A 21,335-nucleotide genomic window follows, 5' to 3' on the forward strand; every position below is an offset into this window, starting at 1 on the left:
CAGAACTTGCTCATTGGGTTGTTATTGTCAGTTAAAGTTAACATGTTGCTAAGCTCTAAAATGCCCCTTTAGCCAGTATATCATTTGACAAGTTAATACATATGGTGCAACGGAGTATATAAATTGTATATCAAGCATTATAGACATCTTGGTATGATCTCCTCATGCTTACTGACTACATTAGCTTAATGCAGAAGATAGTTCTGGCATCAAGACACTCAGATGTCAATATTAGGTCATATACAATGGGCTGGAGACACAAGCGGTTTTGCAGTTCATAAGTTTCAAAGAAGGCCACATTAAGATTCCCAGCTGCTGTGCTAACAAGATAAATTTGCCACCATAATTTGCTGTACTGACTGATGGTCTAGAACAAAGCATGTTTCTTGGAATATCCATGGCCATTGTGAAGTCTTTTTTTTTGTCTTGTGGTGTAGCATCTGCTCAGTAACGTACACACGTATGTGTTGTCTTTGAACACTACAGTTTCAAGAGACTAAAGTCAATGGGAAGTCATTATTTTACATATCTGCATCTCCATCGTAAGCCAGCGTTAAAGGTTTGAGACGGTTGTTCTGTCTTCTTTGAGGCTTCTTTGGCTTTTTGCTGCAACATGGGAGGGGAGGAAAAACCAACTTTAAAAATTCAGATCACAAAGTGGTCAAAACAACATTACTTATCTGGGCCCATGTGAGTTAAGATTTAACTATTAACAGCGAAAAATAGATAACCGTATTTTTCGCTCCATAAAACGCACCTAACCATAAGGCGCACCTAGTTTTTAGAGGGGGAATGCAAGAAAAAAAATTATTTAAAGGGAGTGCTGAGCAGAGCCTGTACATATCTCAGGCTCTGCTCAGCGCTCCCTTTCATGAGCCATGTGGAGCGTGTGTGCGGTGCTTGCAGGCTTTTCCCTGAGGAGGGAGAAGGGCAGCCCATCACTGATGGGCTGCCCTTCTCCTTCATTGGGAAAAAGCCCCCAAGAGCCGCATACACACCCCGTGTGGCTCTTTAAAGGGAGCGCGGCTCTTGGGGGCTTTTGTGGGAGGTGGGGGAAGTGAGAGAGCCACACTCTGTCCCTTCCCCCACCTCCTGCAAAAGCCAGGGATAAGAAGCCACTGCAGGGCAGCGGGATGAAGGCTCCCCACTGCCCTGCGGAGGCTTCGCATGGCTAAGCTAGAAGCCAGGACAGCCAGTGGGATCGCAGCACAGCAATCCCGCTGGCAGTCCAGGCTTCTTGCTTGGCCGCACGCAGCCTCTCCCGGGCAAGGGGAGCCTTCATCCCCTGCCCGGGAGAGGTTGTGCACGGCTAAGGCTCCCCCAAGAGCTGCGCTTCCTTTAAAGAGCGCGTGGAGTGAGTGTGCAGCTCTTGGGGGCTTTTCCCCGAGGATGGAGAAGGACAGCCCCACACGGCTCTTTAAAGGGAGCGCTGAGCAGAGCCTCCTGCCTGCATTCGCTCCATAAGACGCACACTTCCCCTTACTTTTTAGGAGGGGGAAAGTGTCTTATAGAGCGAAAAATACAGTACTTGGCTGTTGCATTTGCTAATTGTCTGATTCAAGTCAAACTTCTGATGAAAGCTAACATCCAACTCATATTTGTATCCAGTAATTTTGAATTGTCTTTTCTTGATTTGAGCAAAGATTTGATAGGAAAACCCAGCAACAAAAAGTTGTAGATTGTAGCTTCACTGTAATGTTGGGCCCAACACAAACTTAAATAGCTTTATAACCCACCTCCATTAATACAACAGGTTCAGTACAAATACAGATGGTGCTGTCATATCTTCTTAAGTGAATTTAAAAACAAGAACCATAGGCATTGTTACTGAAATCCAAGTACCTTTTCCCCTTTTCTTTTTGCTGAAAAAAATCCAGCAACAACAATGAAATGTAGAACAAACATAAAAATAGCCAAAAAAGCTGGTTGACATTGTGGCAAATGGAATAATACAGCAATAAAAGCTAGTTTTGCAATGATCACTTAATAGACATTACTAAGGTGGATGCAATAAACTGATTTGGGGCAAAACTGTAGGAATATACATGGATGGATCACATGCTCACTACTTTTATAGTCTAAAATAGCCTTCCTCAACCTGACGCCTTCCAAATGTTGTTAGGGCTCCAGTTCCCAGCCTGGTCAAAGGTTAGGCATGAATGGGGTTGCAGTCCACAATGTTGGAAGGTTATCAGCTTGGGGAACACTAGTCCCAAAAATAATAAATGGCTAAAGAACTCACCAGGCTAGATATACCATAGAAATAATAAAGATGAGCAAAACAAATGCACCAGCAGCTACACCATAAACCCAGGTCTTCAGCTTCCCATCTAAAAAGAATGAATGTTAGTCATCAGTCTGCAAGTTAGTACTCAACAAAAGAAGTTTTAAAGCTTGTTTTAATAAAAAGGCTTTCACACAGGTACAGTTAGTGATATCGTTCCATATTGCATCTTGGATGCTGCATGAAATTGCTTATCTGACATAGCACCTTTCCTTGCAACATCAGTGTGCAATGTGTCAATACAAAAAGGGCCAGAGAGTGAAGAGCAAAACCTGCCCTGTTCATTCTGTGAACTCAAGTGGTAATCAAGGACTGATAAGATTCAGAACAAATACAGTATGTGCCGAGAGCCCAGAGAGGTGATATTACAGAACTCCCCCCCCCCAACTAGATTCCCATTATCACTATTGATCAAGCTACACAACACCTTCCCAGTCAGTGAATGTGTTTAGGAGCTGGCAGTCAGAGGGGCAACTTCTACTTCAACCCTGTGCCTGCTTATTCAATTTGAGTTTCATTCTGAAATCTAACACTTTTAGTTAAAGAACTATCAGTACAAGTGTATGAGTACACAAAGAACTAAAAAAGAATAACCAAAGGTGATGCTGTGGTCTAAAGCACTGAGCCTAGGGCTTGCCGACTGGAAGGTTGGCAGTTCGAATCCCCGCGATGGGGTGAGCTCCCATTGCTCGGTTCCTGCTCCTGCCAACCTAGCAGTTCGAAAGCACATCAAAGTGCAAGTAGATAAATAGGTACCGCTCCAGTGGGAAGGTAAACGGTGTTTCTGTGCGCTGCTCTGGTTTCACCAGAAGCAGCTTAGTCATGCTGGCCACATGACCCAGAAAAACTGTCTGCGGACAAACGTCGGCTCCCTCAGCCACTAAAACGAGATGAGTGCCGCAACCCCAGAGTCGTTCGCGACTGGACTTAACTGTCAGGGATCCTTTACCTTTTTATGCCACTTCTTATTCATGCTGTTAACAGAGGGGATAAGGTGTTGGCTCTTCCTGCATTAAAATTGTGCAGAGGCCAGAAAAACCCACCGTGTTCTACAATAGCACTTAGCAGCACTAACTATGCATGCGAGACTTCACCTGGTCCAAAAGGCTGCAGGAACCAAGTCCTTCCTCGTCCTGATTGGGGATTGGATGGCTGCGTGGGGTTTACAGCTCGACTGGTTTTTACATCTCCCTTTCTGTCGTCCACTGTGGGGATGACTACCACCGGGATGAGAGTGCACTGCTCAAGCGTGCCGTCAGAAGACATTACTTCTGTGTACCCTTCTTCACACGCACACGTTCTGGTCTGCAGAGGAACAAGCGTTTTACATACAGTTGCAAATCCATGCATCGCTGAGCGCTACATGATGTGTCATGGAGCAATTTAAAAAGGGCCACTTTCTACCACGGAAAAGCTGTGGTGGTGGGAAGATTTGCCAGAGGCAGTGGGGAGAGGTTTAGCTATGTCCACCCAGCTTCCAAATATTGACCAACTAGCTCAAACATTATTTTTTATCTCCAAGAAGTATTGGGGTTCCCTTTTGAGATTTTGCTTGCAGCTAAGCATCTTAAGAACGCTGCAGTCCCCACAGTTCAATATCATGCACCAACATGTGATTGGAGCCACATGCTGGATGGGTGGCTTGTTATGACACAGTAGCACATACCTCACTACAGTAAGAATAGGGCTGGCTGCACGGTGGCTTACATGACCTGTCAACATCTGGCTGGCGCATCACTAAGCAGCCTCCTGCAGAACAAAACAAATCACATTTTGACACAACTGTGCCTCTGAACCGAGGAAGCTAATTGCTGCAGCTAAGAAAAGTGACATCCCATAATGGAAGAGGATGCTCTCCCACTCCTTCGCAGTTTCTCCGAGGAAGGACACCACAACGGATGGATTTACTGGCATCGCTCTATGTCTCATTAATATGTCGGTGTGCCAGATGCCATTTTCTTCTTTACGGCTCACACAGGTAATTGGCTGTGTATGTGAAAATGTGCAAGGGATAACGGATGTTGAACTTTGAGAGGTAATTGTGTTCTTGGCAGGATGGCTTTAATGCTGCTAACAGTACTATTGTCAAGCATGATACATGGGAGAAAACATATTCACTACATGATGAACGTCCTTTGTCTTGATCTTCCAAACACCGAGCAAATTTGCAGCCCCCCCAAGAAAGAAGGGGGTAGGTTACCATGCAACGTTTTGGAGAAACACCGTCTCCACTGTATAATTTGGCTTTGTTATACTAATTGCATAGACCCATGGGTGTAGCAAAGGGGTGCAGGGGGCAGCTTTTCCCCCTAAGTCCTCAAAAAGTATTGAAAAGCATTAAAAATAATTAACTGAGGCTCTGCACCTCCCTCCCCCCGGCAGAAGCCTCCTCCCTGGCCCCCCCATCGCAATGCCCTTGGGGGGGGGATTTTTACCTGTGATCTCCCAAAAAAGCTCAACAACTTTAACTCCTAAAAAAAGCTCAGACCCCATCATCATGTTTTGTTTTGTTTTACTTTCCATGCTTCTCTGAAATGTTCTTGTTTAGTGGAAGAGAGAATTATTATCTCTTAAGGCAGGCATAGGCAAACTCAGCCCTCCAGATGTTTTGAGACTACAATTCTCATCATCCCTGACCACTAGTCCTGTTAGCTAGGGATCATGGGAGTTGTAGCTGGAGGGCGGAGTTTGCCTATGCCTGTTTTAGGGCGAGACCTTTATACTTTATAGTGCTATGCAATCCTAAAGTAGGGGGGTGGGAGATCTGTTGTTGCTGTTGGACTCCAACTCAGGCCAGTCCCAGGCAGCAGGGCCGAGGATGAGAGATGGATGGAATTGTAGTCCAGCAGCATTTGGGGGCTCACCTGTTCCCCATCCCCTTCCTTAAAGGCTGTTGCATGCATGGCAAGACAACATGCTCAAGACTAGAGTGAAACAAGTAACTGAAAACAAATATTTTGGTTCTCAAGAGATGATCTTTCTTGGTGCTCTGCTCTTAATTCTCAGTAGCTAGAAGGTTATGAATGTGGCACAGTTATTGTTTTAAACCAAAGAAGCACACACAGGCTTTCATCATTGTTTTGAGCCAGGATCCTTGTTGCCATCGTTCAGTAGTACCCAGTTTGTCCTCAAACAACTTCAGTAAAATGTAGCTGCCCACTCAATATAAGTTTGCTGCTGCATCTTGAAACAACCAAGTCCATGTACTGGTGAGAAACAATGATGAAGTCCCGACAATAACAGATGCAATTAGATGCAGTTAGGTAGCTGTATGTTAACCAAGGGATTAACAGAGAACCAAATCAGTCTTGCTAGCTGGCGAGTGAAATGGAATAAAGTCTGAATGTCCTGGCAATAAGATGCACATGCCTGTAAATGCCCTTATTGCAAAATGTCAGCCATCTGGGGGGCTACAGGAGGAAAGAGCAGCTTCATCACCCGTTTCATTTTGAATTAACGTATCTGTAAAAATAATACTTGGATATAAGAAGGCCACTCGGAACCATTATGCTGCGATAGAAGTAGGACATGTGAGAAACACTGCTCTATAAGCAAATACAAATGTCAATGCAGTTGAACCGAGTGAGCTTCAAGATAGCACGTAGACATTCTGACACTGCTACAGAGAAGCATTACAGCATCAATGCAATGTTTTTAGGCCTAGCCCTCTTACTTTCAGAAGACTGTACTTACTGTCTGTTAAAAAAAAACAACCCACTGTAGAATGGCTATCCATGAGGTAATCCTAGCCTTGGAATGAGGAAATAAAGCTTATGTGAATAGTGCTGTAATCCCCACCCCCACTGCTTTCAATAGGAAATCCTACTGTTTACTGTTGAATCGGGGGAAACATCACTTGGGTTTTCTGCAGATCGTTCCAATTCAGCAGTGATCAGCAGGTTTTCCAGGGGAAAGCAGAGGGGCAAAAAAGAAACCTATTTAACCCGTGACTAGAAATCACAGGATAAACAAAAGTGTGGATGGGCCCTGAGTCTGGATATACACAGGCACACCCCTTATCCTAGATATATTTCTCCTCATTTTCTAAAAACCAGAGCCTTATGCAGATGTTAGAATCATTGGTGTTGAGGCAAGTAGTCTTTCTAGTGGTGGCCCCTTGAAAAATGAGACTTCTCCTGTCATAACAAGTGTGCTCTTTTGGCAGCCTCTTTTGTTGGGGGGGAGCTGCAAAAACATGTTATGTTCAGGTAGATCTCTGAGATGCAGCTGGTAAGTTGCTATTTCAAATGCTATTTCTTAGTTTGTGCCGATTGTTATGATTATATGCTTTTATATAAAAAAAGTTTTACATAGTAATTATAGGGTTATATCCAATGGCAACTTTCTCTTAGCAGAAAGCACTTCCACTCTCACAGGGTGGGATACCTGGTTTTTGCCAGTTTCCACTGCTCACTTACTTCCCTGAAAAGTTGCTCCTAAGAGTTGCTATGTTACATGGAGAGCTGCCGTAGGTGTGTGTGGTGGTGGGGAACGAGCAAAACTCACATTGTGTGAGTAGAAGTGCTTTTCTCCAAGGCAAACCTGACAGTGGGTACAATCCATCATTTTTATTGTTGGAAACTGCTTTGAGGATAGCAGCTGAGAAGCCGGTTCTAAACCTTTGAAGACACAACCCAGGCAAAATGTAATCCCACCGACTTGAATGGGAAGCAGTTTTAGATGTGCTAATCTCTTCGAAATCAACAAGACATAGAAGTGCTTTAGGCTTGGCTGAATTTTGACCTAACAAATATATAGAAGTGGTAGAAATCTGTTCCATGGATGTGCTCTACCGCTCCCAATCCATATTATATCTAAAGCTATGGTTTGGCTTACACCGTAACTAGCTATTCTCAGGAACCCAATGCAAAGCTAATAATCACAAGCTTTCATGAGTGCTCATTAACATTTCGTAAGAAACTTCAATGAGCTCTGAAGTACATATATCAGTGGAACTTTAATACCTGTAGTCTGATCGTAACAATCCTTTAACGACTCTTAAGTAACCTCTTGCAGCCTATCATGTCAATAATCCCTGGATTAATGTTGTGTAAGAATTCGCTAATTTCATAAGCAATCATAAACACTAATCACATGGTGTCTACCACTGACATTATTACTCCTCACAGAAGCAACCCAAAGCAACTTACAACACAATATAAACACTAAAAACCAATTACAACAAATCAACGCCCCTAAAGCCCCAACATAAATACAAATAAAAGTCAGGTGTTGCAGAACCCGCCCCATTAAAAGAGGCCTCAAGTACTTTAGACCCTTCAAATTAAGGGTCAAAATTCCAGGTTAAAAGGAAGGTTTTTGCCTGGTGTCAAGCAAGCCCTGCTGGGGGTCCCAACACAGCACCCCAATCTAGATCATAGCAAAGAGATGTTTCTACTTTTTCTGAAAAACGTTGAGTGTGTTCAAGATTGTGAAAGGGGAAGAACGCTTACCTGTAACATTCAATCCATCTGACCTTTGGCACCATACTGTTCGAGAAGATCCCTTCCATGGGCTGGCCATCCATTTGTATTCATAACACTGACCATCTGAATTGGAAACAGTAGCACTGTCAGAAATCCTCCATTTGGCTTGAGAGAAACATAGGGAACTGCTTTTTACAGAGTTGGACCATTGGTTCATCTAGCTCAGCATTATCCTCACCAGCAATGAGGAATCCTTGGCCTAGTTCAGCCTGACAGCACCTACAATTGGGCCAGGAGGCCATTTCTAGAGAATTCCACCAATCATGTGACATGATTTGACATAACCTGTCAGGCAAGCATAGGTAGAACACTGGAGAAGTCTGCCCCCCCCCAATAGCCTTTGCTAGCAAACCCCACCTTTTCCCCCCTTCTCAGTCAAGTGAAGGGGAAAGGAGAAAAACAGGCACGTTTTGCAAGCAAAGGCATCTCAGGGCACTTGGCGAAAGGAGGGTGTGAAGGCCGCTTCAAAGAGTGCTTTGCAAGTCTCCCCATGTTTCTTGTTCAAACTTCCAACTTTGGGTTTAAAGGAAGACTTGCAAAGCCATGGGGAGGGTTTTGACTGGTGGACAGCCTGTCAAATTTGGCTGGTGAGGCTGATCCTGATAAAAAGTTCCCCACCCCTGCTCTAAACCTAAGGAATCTCCCAAATCTGCTCCCTATGATTGTTAGCCTGAGCTGGAGATGTTCTGCATGCAGTGCATGCTCTACAGCTGAACATTGTTCCCTACCTCTCCATCTCAGGGCAGCAGAGTCAAAATCTCTATCCTGTGTTCTTGTTTCTGTAGAAGCACATTGGTTCCCTGTTCTGTTTTTTTCCCTGCTCAATGGTGAGTTAACAGAGAACATATACAGTCACACCTTGGGTTGAAGTCGCTTCAGGTTAAGCCTTTTTGGGTTGCGCTCCGCAGTGACCCGGAAGTAACGGAGCTCGTTACTTCCAGGTTTCGCTGCTTGCACATGTGCAGACGCTCAAAATGACATCACACGCATGTGCGGAAGCGGTGAATCGTGAGCCGCACACGAGCAAACGCGTGGATGCAGGTTGCGTTCACTTCAGGATGTGAACAGTGTTATGTACTGAAGTTCTCACCCTGGGCCAGCAGGGGGATACTGTAGATAGTTTTTACTCAGGTCCACATATGCAAATAAGGGATCGAAAGTGACGTTTAGTGATTGGATAGTTACAGAAAGTTGTTACAGTTACATTGTACTGGAGCTCTTTATAAGCAGGCTGACTGAACCCTTCAGTTCAGTTCTGCTCTGGCCTGTGAATAAACAAGAGCTGTTTGAAGAATTGCTGTGTCGTCTGATATGTTCACCCACAACTTAACAAACAGGGCTCCGGAACAGATCCCGTCCGCATCCAGAGGTACCACTGTACTTTAAAACTGGCACTCACTTGCCTATAGATTTTAACACTCACCGTTACACTGTCTTGTTTCCAAAACTTGCTCTGGGCAAAGGTGTTGATTATCTAGGTCCTGAATGATCACTGCTCGAGATCGAACTTGTATTCCCCCAAAGCCAAGATCTTCGCCATTTACACAGGTCAACTGACAGAGGCTCCATTCTGCCCACTCCTTTAAGTAACAGTCACCTGCCCAATAATGCAAAAAGTATTAATGAAGAAGTTAATTAACAAGAGGGATTTGCAACATTATGCCACAAGCTTAAGTCTTAAAGATTTGTATAGGATTATTTGGTTGCAAATAATGGATCTCCTGCCCCAGCATAGTTTTTAATAAACCTCACCCAAGCCCCAAAGTGATGGCACAAAAAGACTTGGTTGTTTGAACTGATAATCTGCTCATTTGTGTATCTGGTATTTCGGTATTCATGATCTGAAAGCGGCAAAGAATATATATCACACCCAAAGCTTTCTTACGGCTTTAGAGCCACAGAAAACACAGCATGTTAAGTGAATGTGGGTTTTCTGGAAAGTCAGCTTTGCCAATTGTGCCCTGTGTATGGAGGCCATAAAGTGAAAAAGGCATCTAGGCTTGCAAATGAGTTTGGAGCTTTAATTATTTTAGCAAAAGGACTATTAAAAATTCATGTTGCCTTACATTATGTTGACAACAAATAAAATCAACTTCATGTTTAACAGGATGCCTTAATGAAGGGGGATTTTATTTGCTAACATTAAGGACTCGCGTAAAGAAATGAATTATTGAATAAACGATGTATGTATAATAGGAGGGCATGTAGTGTTCTTTGGAAACATTAACTAGAGTGCATCATTAACCCATCCCCAGAGGGTAGTTAATCTTTTCTTGGGTGAATTGTGGGGCCATTCAAGCAAAGGTCACTTCCTCTACAAAATTATGAGTGAACAGCAACAATGCCCCTCCCTCTATATTTTTAAAGATTATCTGTTAAAGAGCAAAAAATTTGAGTTTGAAACATTGTAGCACTTGTTCTAATTTGCTGTTAGGATCCAGTACTGAGTTGACATTAGAGAGCAAGTTTTGTTAAAAACTTTATCTGAACCTACAGCCCTGCCCATAATCATTCTTTCAAATATTGTTATAAAAGCCCCAAGAAAGCATTTGATTCATAAGAGTGATCTTAGATTGGCTAATAGTGCCCATATGGGAGCATCACCCCCATTCTAATGGGATTCATTTGCCCTTAGTGATGTCAGCACATAGCAAAATCTTAGTTTATTTTTATATGTATACAAACATGTATACAAACATTGTATGCCTCTTTCCAGCCCTAACAAGAGTGCCAAAGGCAGTTTACATCATCATTATTATTTTTTTGTCATCATTAAGGACAATAATGAACACAAAACCAGTTTAAACATTGTGGTGTCATGTGTGACCCCAGATTGGCCTAAATCGCTTGGGGAGGAATGAAACAGAGGGACAAATAGCAGCAGCCAAAGGGCGAAACAGCAGTTGTGAACAGTAATGAACAGCCATCAATGTGTAAGATTAAGGGCTTTGGGATGGGGGAATTACCTTCACCCAAATCAGCACCTGGTGGAAACTGAAGGACAACTAGAGAACAATTGGCTCAGAGCTATTAGTACAGGCTGTAATTGCTTCTGAACATTTACTTTTAAAAGGTGGGTGGGAAATCACATTAAATTGGAATAATTACAGGCTAAATCCATCTCAGGTGTTCAAGGCCCTGTGCTAGCATCAGGACCAAAAGTAAAGCTTGCTCCTTCTCTCCTTTGGCTCCGAAGCCATCACAGAGTATTTTGCCAAGTTGAAAGTAGGAGGAACTACGGGAAGGGAGTTCACCCTTGAGCCTAACCCACAGCACCAGGTGGCTGAGAGCTCACATCAGCCTGCTGCTCTCTAACACTGTTTGCTGACACTTGGAGCATGAGTACTGCATCCATGTGCAGCCTTTGAGCCCTGCTGACTTTGGGGCTTGGGGTAAGCCAAGGGTTCTTCTTAAATGCAGGTTTTTCCTGCATACCTTTGGGTTCCCTCTCTTATAAGGATCCAATCCTGCCTACTCCCTCTTGTCTGGGTTTCCAGTGCAACCACACAAGGGACTACATAATTTACCAGTAAGTAAATAATTAGTGTTACAACAATAGATCACATTCTTATAAAACTCTTGAGTGGGCAGATAACTCCTCTGACTTGCTGTAGCATACAGCAATGCAATGTGGGAAAGAACATAACCTTCTAGGGTTCAACAGAGACTCATCATTCATGCAAACACAGCTGGTCACCTGGGCAAGGTAGGGTACAGGTTTCCTCAAGCACCATTTTCTTATTGCCATCAACAACCGGCTCAATTTCCCCACAAAATTCTTCATCCACTATTTTCCCAGCATCATCACTGGATCCATCATAGACCACACAGGAAATGTTTCTGACTCTTGTCCCTTCTCCACATTGAGCATTCTGGAAGAAGAGAACCATAAAAAGGATTAAGTTGCAGGTGGAGAAAGCCAATGCTCCTACTTCCTCTCAAGGGTGAAGAGAATTCCACAAATGTTCAATGGGACTTCTCAGCTGGCAGGCAGCCCAAGTTTATCAATCCCATTTAGCTTGCTTCATACGATTTGTGGTAGCCAAGGCTAGTGCTTCTGCCCTATCTTGTTTAGTTTCTGATCTCTTAGCATTCTGGCATCTCCTTAAGCTTAGCACAAAAGAGATCTGAGAGAATTCAAGCTGCGCGTATTTTCTAATTTTATGGATGACAACAGGCATAATTTCTTAGTGAACAGGCAAACAAAAGTCTTACCATAATGTACTTACTGAATGTAAAATAACAGAAAGTCATTTTACTCAATCAATGTTCAGTGGGTTTGTTAAGTTTACTTTTGAGTGTGGAATTTCCCTCTGGAATCATGTAGGCTTTCTGATTAAGCAAAACCCTAGATCTTTTAGATCTGTTGCCTTGAACCATGCTACCACAAATATTCAGAAAGAGGTTGCACCATGCCAGAATGTGCTTGTGACTGTAGCTTTTTGTAAACTGCTTTGTGTGTTTTTCTTACACTCTAGTAGTATATACATTTGAAGAAATAAATAGAATAAAAATAAGTTTGTGCTCCTGCATTAAACTTTCCTTACACAAAGAAAACCAGCATGTCAGAGGTAAGAATCAGGTAGAATCTTTCCTCCTGACACAACAGCTGTGTAATGATGGGCAGATAGTAACTTATTCAAACATGGATTCTGAAATGTTATAGTCCTCATGAGACGTTCCTCGCTAAACACTGGAAACTGAGTCAGTCACAAGAGTGAGACAGGATGGTTTCCATTTCACTTAAAAAATCTGAGGTAGTGCTCAGCTCACCTTTTGATACCTCATTAGAATGAAGTTTAGAGATACTTAATAAACAATATAATAAGCCATTTATTTGTGTGTGTATCTGAGGATGAGATGGAGGGAAAGGCTTCAAACTTTTGTTTTACCTCAACTTTGCATTCAGCCCACTTACTATACTGCCACCGATAACAGGGCTTTACTGGACATGGTTTGAACTGCTCCATTAGCGAAGGACAAGGTCTCCCGTCACCTTGGAAAGGTTGAATAATAGTTCTCCTACGTATCATCCTTCCTTCAAAACACAGAGAGAGGAAGAGAAGCAAGAATGTAACAATGACATTAGTCTCACGCATCAAGGAGTCTCAGCCTCTGGCTGTCATTATTCATTAATCCAGACCTGGGTCTGAAAGCAATAAGGAACAGGTTGTGAATATGTGTATAGTTTCAGCTCCCACCATGACTGACCATTGGCCTTGCCGGCTGGGGCTGATGGGAAATGGAGGTCAACAACACGTGGAAGAACCCTTGACATCAACAGAGACTAAGGAATGAGTGAAAGGAGATCTTGTGCCAAATCAATCTCCTGAGCAAATGAGAGAAATGCCAGTTCTTAGCTGGAGGCCAATATAGGTTCTTCATGTTGTTAGGCCATATTGGGCCATCCAAAGGGGCAATTTGAGCCATGGTCTAAGATTTTGAGGGGTGGGGAGGCGCCTGTCAGTATTTTGCTTACTATGCAACTCTGTGCTACGCTATGTATAGCGATGGTCATGAATAACAATAATAATCAGAAAAAAGAAGAAAATTATGAAGAAATTGGGTCCAGAGATTTGTCCACAGCATAGGCCAAAGTTGGCTTTGCCTTCCTATCCTCACCCCAACAACCCTAGAAGCCACCCATAAAATGCTCCTTATAAGTTGGGGTAGTCTGTGACACAAGGGGCTAAGCAGGAAGGAGGAAGGCACAGAAAAATGCATAGAATCATTTTCTATGTATGGGGTTGTCATGGCCCACTTCAGTCGGCAGGGTCTTCCAAGCCTTGGAGGTGCCTTTTCTAGGAGCTTGCAGGAGTGCCAGGGAGAAGATGGGACAGGAAATCAGCTGCTGCATGAGGGTGGATCTCATGATGATAATTAATATGCATATTAAATAGGAAGTAAATGTCATTGATTTCAGAAAAATTGTAAAAACTTATTTAGCATTGGGTTGTGAATTGCATGCACTGAATTGTCTAGCAGAAAAACTTGTTCTGGTACTATTATAATTATAGGAATTGCACCTCGTCCCAGTTCTTTCAGAACTGGATTTGGGGAAGTGGTGCCATGTCCAAAGAAAATAGCAAATAAGTTAAGGTTACCAGATTTTTTTCAATGAATCCGGGGACACTTTTCAACTTCAATGGATTTTGTATGGGGACTGATTTGTAAATTCTGGGACTGTCCCCAGGAAACGGGGATGTCTGGTAACCTTAAAATAAGTCCACTTGCTATGAGTTAAATCAAGTCCCATTTCATGATTGGATCTGATCCCTCTAGGGATTTTATTATGTACGCTCTTTTGTTAAGTTGTTTGTAGCTCTTATTCTAATAAAGTAAATAAATTTGGAGTAAGTATTAAGGGCTTAAACACTCTGTGCCTGAGGATGACAAACTTTGTTTACAGCCACAGACACACAGAATGTTTTAAGGGGGAATCAAAATATTGGTGTCTTGTATGCAGTGGCATCTTCCTTCCAAAGTCAAAAGTTCCAAACCTAGGAGCATTTAATAAAGGTGATTCATTCACATTATCTTTCTTTGGTTTAAATATTTGTTTAGTTTATAAATTCTTTGATACTCCCCACCCCCACAAATAAACATAGACATCTACTAGTCTCACCAGAGAAAAATACTTAGAAAGCAGAGGGAGGTTTGTTTATCCTCTTTGTCTTCCCAGACATTATTACGAACCGAGAATTTTCAAAGAAAACAGGATATTTCAACAAGACTTAAAAGAAAATTAAAGCAGTGTGGATTTAGCAGCCATTAATCTTCAGGCCAGCTAAGGCAGAGACGCTACCCAGGCGTGCTGGAGGACCCAGGCCCTATTTCCAAGGACTTGCGTTCCTTCATCCCTTTTGTGATCCTCTGGGTTGATTCTGTTCCTTTCTTCCTAAGGTATTACATTTCATTACGGAGACAGATGTCACTACAGCACTAGCACAAGGACGAGTGTGAGAGAGACAATGTGTGTGTGACTTGTAGTAGCACTAAAAGGTTCATTGACCAGTGATGGCAATAAAGCCTTATTTCAGCATCTTGTTTCATCTGAACCAAAATGCACTGTGGTATTTGTCACTACAAGTAGACACCATACTAGGACTTCCATTAACGCCGTACTTTCTAGGTACAGGTCTGCACCTTAAAGCTCCATGTCTGAACAGGGTTTTTGGGGGGTGGGTTTTGTTGTTGTTGTTTTTGTCATGGTGTTGTCCCCGGAAAAACCTGCATTTTACCTCTGAAATGGAGCAGAACGGCAGTCCATGGAAAACCTGACTGCCATTTGCTCCAATTCAGCAGTAAAACATGGGTTTCCCCAGGGAAAGCGTTGGGACAAACAAACAAACAAGCAAACCGCTCGGGCACAAAGCCCAGACCTTTGCCTAGAAACGCAACACAAAAGGAAGCCTGGATGAGCCCTTAGTTAAAAGGCATAATAGTGTTATAAAAAGAGAACGATTAGAATCATTATATTAAAATAATAATAATACCTGTTGCCTCTTGTGCAGCTGTAAGACTACTTGGGTTACATTCCGTCCCCAGAGGAATGGAATTTTATACAAGCTTCCCTTGAGAGTCCACTGAGTGGCAGCAGAGCTATATTAGAAGATAGCTACAATCCTCTGTCTCCTGCTGAGATGCTGAATAAGTCAAATGCCTCTAGCCATGAATGCAGTTAGTGCATGCCGTGTTGTGGTGTGATGCCCTTCTCAACACGGTAGCACAAAAGAAATGACTATCTTGTGCATGTGGTGAGGGATGAAAATGTCATATAAGTGGGGAAATTTTGGAACAAGAAGGTGACAGATTGAAACTGCAGAGTTTTGAAAAACTAAAAGACAAAGTGCGAGATTGGCTTCACTATTATCAAATAAGAGAGGCCTATAATTTGGACAGAAAAATTGGCTTCCAGGTGGAGAAATCAAAATTGGAAACAGAACTGTTAGAACCAAAAACTAAGATTTTGTCAAAGATGTATAACTTGCTGTTGAAATGGAACACGCAGGATGAAACGGTCAAATCAGCAATGATTAAATGGGCGCAGGATTTAGGTCATAACATTATGTTTGCTGACTGGGAGCAGTTGTGGACCACCGGTATGAAGTTTACGGCATGTATTGCCTTAAAGGAGAATATTATGAAAATGATTTACAGGTGGTACATGACCCCAGTCAAGCTTGCAAAAATTTATCACCTGCCTGATAACAAGTGTTGGAAATGTAAAGAAGCAGAGGGAACATTCTTTCACCTTTGGTGGACATGCCCAAGGGTCAAGGCTTACTGGGAAATGATATATAATGAACTCAAGAAGGTATTTAAAAGTACCTTTCCTAAGAAACCAGAGGCCTTTCTTTTGGGCATAGTTGGCCAATGGGTGCCAAAGAAAGAGAGAACATTTTTTATGTATGCAACAACAGCAGCAAGAATACTCCTTGCCAAGTACTGGAAGACACAAGATTTACCCACCGTGGAGGAATGGCAGACGCAAGTGATTGACTACATGGAGATGGCAGAAATGACTGGCAGAATCCGTGACCAGGGAGAAGATTTGATCGAACAGGACTGGAAAAAGTTTAAGGACTATTTACAGAAATATTGTAAAATCTTGGAGTGTTAATATGTTGTGGGAAGTGAAGGAAACAGGGTTTGTGTGACTTGGTTAAAGGGGAATTAAAAGAAGAATGTTAAAAAGGACAAGGGGTTATGAACAGAACATTATTATGTCATAGTATACAAGATGAGATATGGACTAAAATAATGGAAAATCGGGACATAATAATTAGAAGAATGTAAAATTAAGTATGGTTCAATAAGGTTTTGAATTTGCTGAATTGGATTAGAATAAGGAGGAACACAAAAAAGGGGGATGTGAGGAGGTCAAGACAGAGGGGTATGGAACTATATAAATTTAAGAAAAAGGGTTTTTCATTTTTCTTGTTTTTCCTTTTATCTTTTTTATTTTTTCTGTTATATATTTTTGTTTTTCTGTCGTATTTGTTTCTTTTATGTGAACTTTATGTATGGAAAGGATACACTTTGAAATGATGAATTTTTTGTGTTGTAAAACTTTAATAAATATTTATTAAAAAAAGAAAATGTCATATAAGTGATCCCAAATATATACTCGATGAACAACGGATAGCTTAGTGGGTAGAGCACGAGACACTTAATCTCAGCCATAGGTCGAGCCCCACGTTGGGCAAAAGATTCCTGCGTTGCAGGGAGCTGGACTGGATGACCCTCGTGGTCCCAACTCTACAATGCTATGATTCTGTGATTTAGACTATCATACCTTCACTTGGAAAGCAAAGATATGAACAAGCCTCATTCCCCTACATGGAGTGACTTCACACGAGTTGAGCGACAAGCCAGGAAAATACAGTCAACTATAGTTTCCTGTTATGCCTAGATTTGAAGACTATGGTTAATGGCTTCCAGGCAAGCCAGAACATTAAGCCAAATTTAAACCATGGCTTAACATCCTGGCTTGCAAGGAAGCCATTAACCATCATTTCCCAGTTTGGAGATAATACAGTGGTACCTTGGTTTACAACCATAATCAGTTCCGGAGGTCCAGTTGTAAACCAAAACAGGTTGTAACCCAAGGTGCGCTTTCGCTATTGGGGCCTCCCCCCAAAAATGGGTAGTAATCCAAAAAAAGGGACACACACTTCTGGGTTTGATGTGGTTGTAATCCAAAACAGTTGTAATCCAAAGCGGTTGCAAACCAAGGTACCACTGTAGTTTACTGCAGATTCCTGCTTGTTTCCCCTGCTTTCGTGAAGCGAGAAACAGAACAAAAGTATGCCGCGCAAGAGGCATGTTCAAATTAGGATGGACACGATATGATTGTCCACATGTGGCCAATGTCTACCACGGTGTGGTTGCCACTGGCTGTATGCTTTCATCGTTGCAGAGTTTCAACCATTTCGAACTAGTTTCAGATCCTGGTTAAATGTAACCATGGTTACTGTTAACCATGATTAAGGATGGTGCCAACCAACAGCTTAAATGGGGGGGGAGGAATTTGCTCTAGGGATGAAAATAGCTACATGGAAAGAGTACAGGCAGGCTTTTGGTTTGTTAAACCAGGTTCTACAGGAAACTCTGTAACATTTGAATCACCTACTAAGGTTTCTTGCCTTACACATATTTGTAATTGTTCAACACAATTTAATTCTAAGCACAAACAGAACTTTGTGTTTATGTCAATACATTCCATGATTTTCTGGAATCTACAACCTGAAAAGAGATGCATTTATAACAATATATTGATGCTAACCGAATTTATAGGAAAGCAGCCCAACACCTTTGGGTGCTTCTCAGGGGCTAAAATTGTTTTATGTTTACTCTGATCTGCCAGTCACAAATATGGTCCCCTGCAATAGTTTCATGCAGAGTTTTGCCATCTCTCATTTCCATTATCTAAGTCAGAAATGGATTTTGACAATCCTGATCCTCTTAGCACAAGCGTGGCATAAGGGAAGCTTGCAGGCAGGCAAAGCAAACCTCCCTAACCCTACAAATCTCTTTATCCAAGCAATTTCCCCTTCTGTTTCTCAGTGGCTGGTATGAGCTGGAGGCTCATGTTTTAAGACGTTTAAGCATCAAAGAGACTCTCCCAAACTTACCGGCTAGGCCACAAGCCTGAGAGCACTCAGACCACAGAGACCAGTCCGACAGCTGGCAGTTCACAGGGCATTCTACCACACAAGATGTATTCATGTGCCAGGTCTTTTCCAAGCCAAGCTAAGAAAAAAGGAAAAAAGAATGATTCTACTATCAGTAAGTCATCATGCAAGATAGTCATGCCACTGGATAACAGCTGAATTGAAGGTGACCACTCCTTTGAATAGAAGTTTATAATTATGAAGACAAAAGAGAGAAATCAACTATATAAATGTATTAGTCAGTAAATGCTTGTTCAGAATTGCAGCAATTCATATAAGAACCTAAACATGTTCCAAATCATTGAATGAGATATAGACAGACAAGTGGGTGGTCAGGGGGTCTTTTCCACTGGGCCCCTGATCTCCTGCCCTTTCCCTCCTTTTTTGACTAGTACATGATGGCTTCCCCTCTCCTGGGCCTACATTTTCAACTATACATAGAAGAAACTAGTACACACAGCTTTTATGCAAATTTGTGTCACTGAGCTGCGTCCAAAAGTCTCTTAAGGACCTAGAAACGTCACTGCAAACGACACCTTAAACATAATTTTGTTACTGTCTCAATATCCAGAATTGAGGATCAGTGAAGGAACGTCATTTTAAGTGGTATATTGTCTGAAATTTAGCACTGCTGTTAGAAGCTATCAGCTACATTGTGCAGCTATAATGTAGGCATTTAACATCTATCTACCCATCAGTATAAGACGTGCGCCTGCACATTCTGAGCTGAACAGTTGCAGCATCATTAACAACCACAAATGAGGCTGGAGACCTCTCTGCTGTTCTGCAAATGGCATCACTTGTTATTTCGCTTCTGAAATCTCTAAATAGGAAAGCTACAACAGTAGCTTCAAACTCTATACACACAGACAGCTCTACACACTGCAATTGCCCTAAGGAATATTTGTGCTATGCTAGTGTTTCCACAGCCAACCTGTATTGTGTGGACATCACGTGTAAATGTGCAGAAAGGCTTTTCCATCACCAACATACATGATTCTGGGAAATCTGACTGAGCCAGATTTTCAGATGAATGTGCTAATGCTAAACAAATTCCCAAACCTTACTCAGCTTAAACCCTGAACTTGCAGAAAGCCAGCATTCATTCCTAGCACTTGGCTATTAAGCAGAAGGTCTGAGGTGGCTGTAGACATAGCCCCCTAAACAGCAATAGAACAAAGTATAAGGAAGACAGAGAATAAACTGATGCGCATTCCCAAGTCTAAAATCAAGGCCCAGTTCTTACAGCCAGCAGTTGTTTCTTCCTCAATTGTGGGCGAGAGCTCACATGACTGAATGTTACTCCTTCCTCCCAAAGCCCACATGTTGAAAACCAGATGCTAGGTTGCAGGCTGTCTTCACGTGCAATGCTAAAATATGGGTTAGTGCTATGAGCTCTGTGAGCTTCAGGACTGCACACTCCCCTCCTCCTCTCTCTTCCGGAGTGGCCATGAGGGGATCAGAAGTTCCCACTTCTGTTTCTGATCAGCCTCGGTTTAGTGTTATATTCACACCCTAATCTTAACTATGATTTACTAAAGAAAGTCATCTTCATAAACCATGGTTTAATGCAAACACTTTAGTAAACCAGTTCAAACTAACCATAGGTTTGGATGCAACAATATGCTGTGGTTAGTAAAACAACAACAACCAGAAAACCAAAACAGAAGCAAAGATTTCTGAATTCCTAGGGTGAACTAGAGGAGGAGGGCAAAACACGTAAGTCCAACTCTCACAGAAGCTCACTAGACACAGATGCCTGAAATCCTCAATTTTATGTACACAGATTTGTTTGTTTGTATGGAGGACAACAATGTGTATTAGGTGATTTTGGTATATTAATTAACACCTGCAAACCATTGTCTCCATTTAAGCCCAAATGTATAGAAGCGAACTTCTTTTTAAGCTCCTATGCAGCAGGTTCATGCTAGTCTCCAGTATGGCAATCTCCTAGTCAACAGAAGAATGCCCTGGTAGACTGAATTTCTGAATGTTTTCAGTGTTAGTGCAATCATTCACAGGACGCAAAGGTTTCTACCTAAGGGAGGTTGCCAAAAAAAAGTCACTTCATAGTGTGAAAGATGATAGTCTACCCTAAGATCTGTGTAAATGTCTGGGATTTAACAAGATATCTCTGCCTAAGCTCAGCAGGAATTGCATCTCAGGTGGGTTACTTTTTTAAAAAGCGAAGCTTACCTGCTGATAGCCTGTTTGTAAGACAGGCACAGAATGGCAGAGAGAAGCTTAGTTTAAACTCTTCTGATGTAGGTAAATGAGCAACAATAAGCTTCTGGGTATTTGAACAGCATGGAGTCTGTCCTGAATTTAAATAATTTGAATTTCAAAAACCTCAAGGAACCGGCAAGGAAAGTTTCGTGATGTGTTAATTTTGGAACCCAGCAGAGATCTACTAGTGTTCTGGCTGTTCTTTGAGATTTTGTGATAAGCAACAATACACACCGAAAATATGCTGGGGGAGCGGTGGGAATTAATTAAGCCTGGCAGCAATAAGGATGTTGGAGTAGCTTACTTAGCAGATTGGTGGAGACTTTCTGAGATAATAAAGGATGCATTAAGACAATGACAGTTTATACACAAGAGTGTATATTACAGTGAACATGGGTACCTAGGCAGGATCTAGGGGGGTTTCTTATCCTTAAAAAATCTACAGAGGGTAGTAGTCAGGTTTTAGTCAGAGTAGACCTATTAACACCTGTAGTATTAACCTGTAAATTAATGTACCTAATTGTTCTCTTTAGATTTTATCAAGCTGATATATCAACTACATTTTAACTTGAGGTTTGTTCTGCTACAGGGATAGGGCACCTCTGGCCCACAGTCCAACCTTAGCCCACCAGGGGGCTCCAGTTTTGTCTGTGAGGCTACCTC

General features: G+C 42.2%; 1 protein-coding gene across 3 annotated transcripts in view; it reads right to left on the minus strand.

Annotated features, from left to right (window-relative positions):
• Window positions 1-251: 251 nt before the first annotated feature.
• The window catches only part of THSD7A (thrombospondin type 1 domain containing 7A), a 219,576-nt gene continuing 198,492 nt past the window's right edge, over window positions 252-21,335 (minus strand). For 2 of the 3 annotated variants that reach the window (XM_053409570.1, XM_053409569.1), the window contains 9 exons: window positions 18,408-18,525; window positions 12,663-12,808; window positions 11,468-11,642; window positions 9,194-9,367; window positions 7,738-7,833; window positions 3,951-4,033; window positions 3,379-3,589; window positions 2,243-2,330; window positions 252-606 (listed from right to left, as the gene is read on the minus strand). In XM_053409570.1, coding sequence (XP_053265545.1) covers window positions 522-606; window positions 2,243-2,330; window positions 3,379-3,589; window positions 3,951-4,033; window positions 7,738-7,833; window positions 9,194-9,367; window positions 11,468-11,642; window positions 12,663-12,808; window positions 18,408-18,525 — 1,176 coding nt within the window. In that variant the 3' untranslated portion in view covers window positions 252-521. The remainder of the gene's footprint in view (window positions 607-2,242; window positions 2,331-3,378; window positions 3,590-3,950; window positions 4,034-7,737; window positions 7,834-9,193; window positions 9,368-11,467; window positions 11,643-12,662; window positions 12,809-18,407; window positions 18,526-21,335) is intronic. The other variant, XM_053409571.1, reaches the window with a different exon arrangement.

Source organism: Podarcis raffonei, chromosome 12, assembly GCF_027172205.1.
Source record: "Podarcis raffonei isolate rPodRaf1 chromosome 12, rPodRaf1.pri, whole genome shotgun sequence".
Taxonomy (NCBI): domain Eukaryota; kingdom Metazoa; phylum Chordata; class Lepidosauria; order Squamata; family Lacertidae; genus Podarcis; species Podarcis raffonei.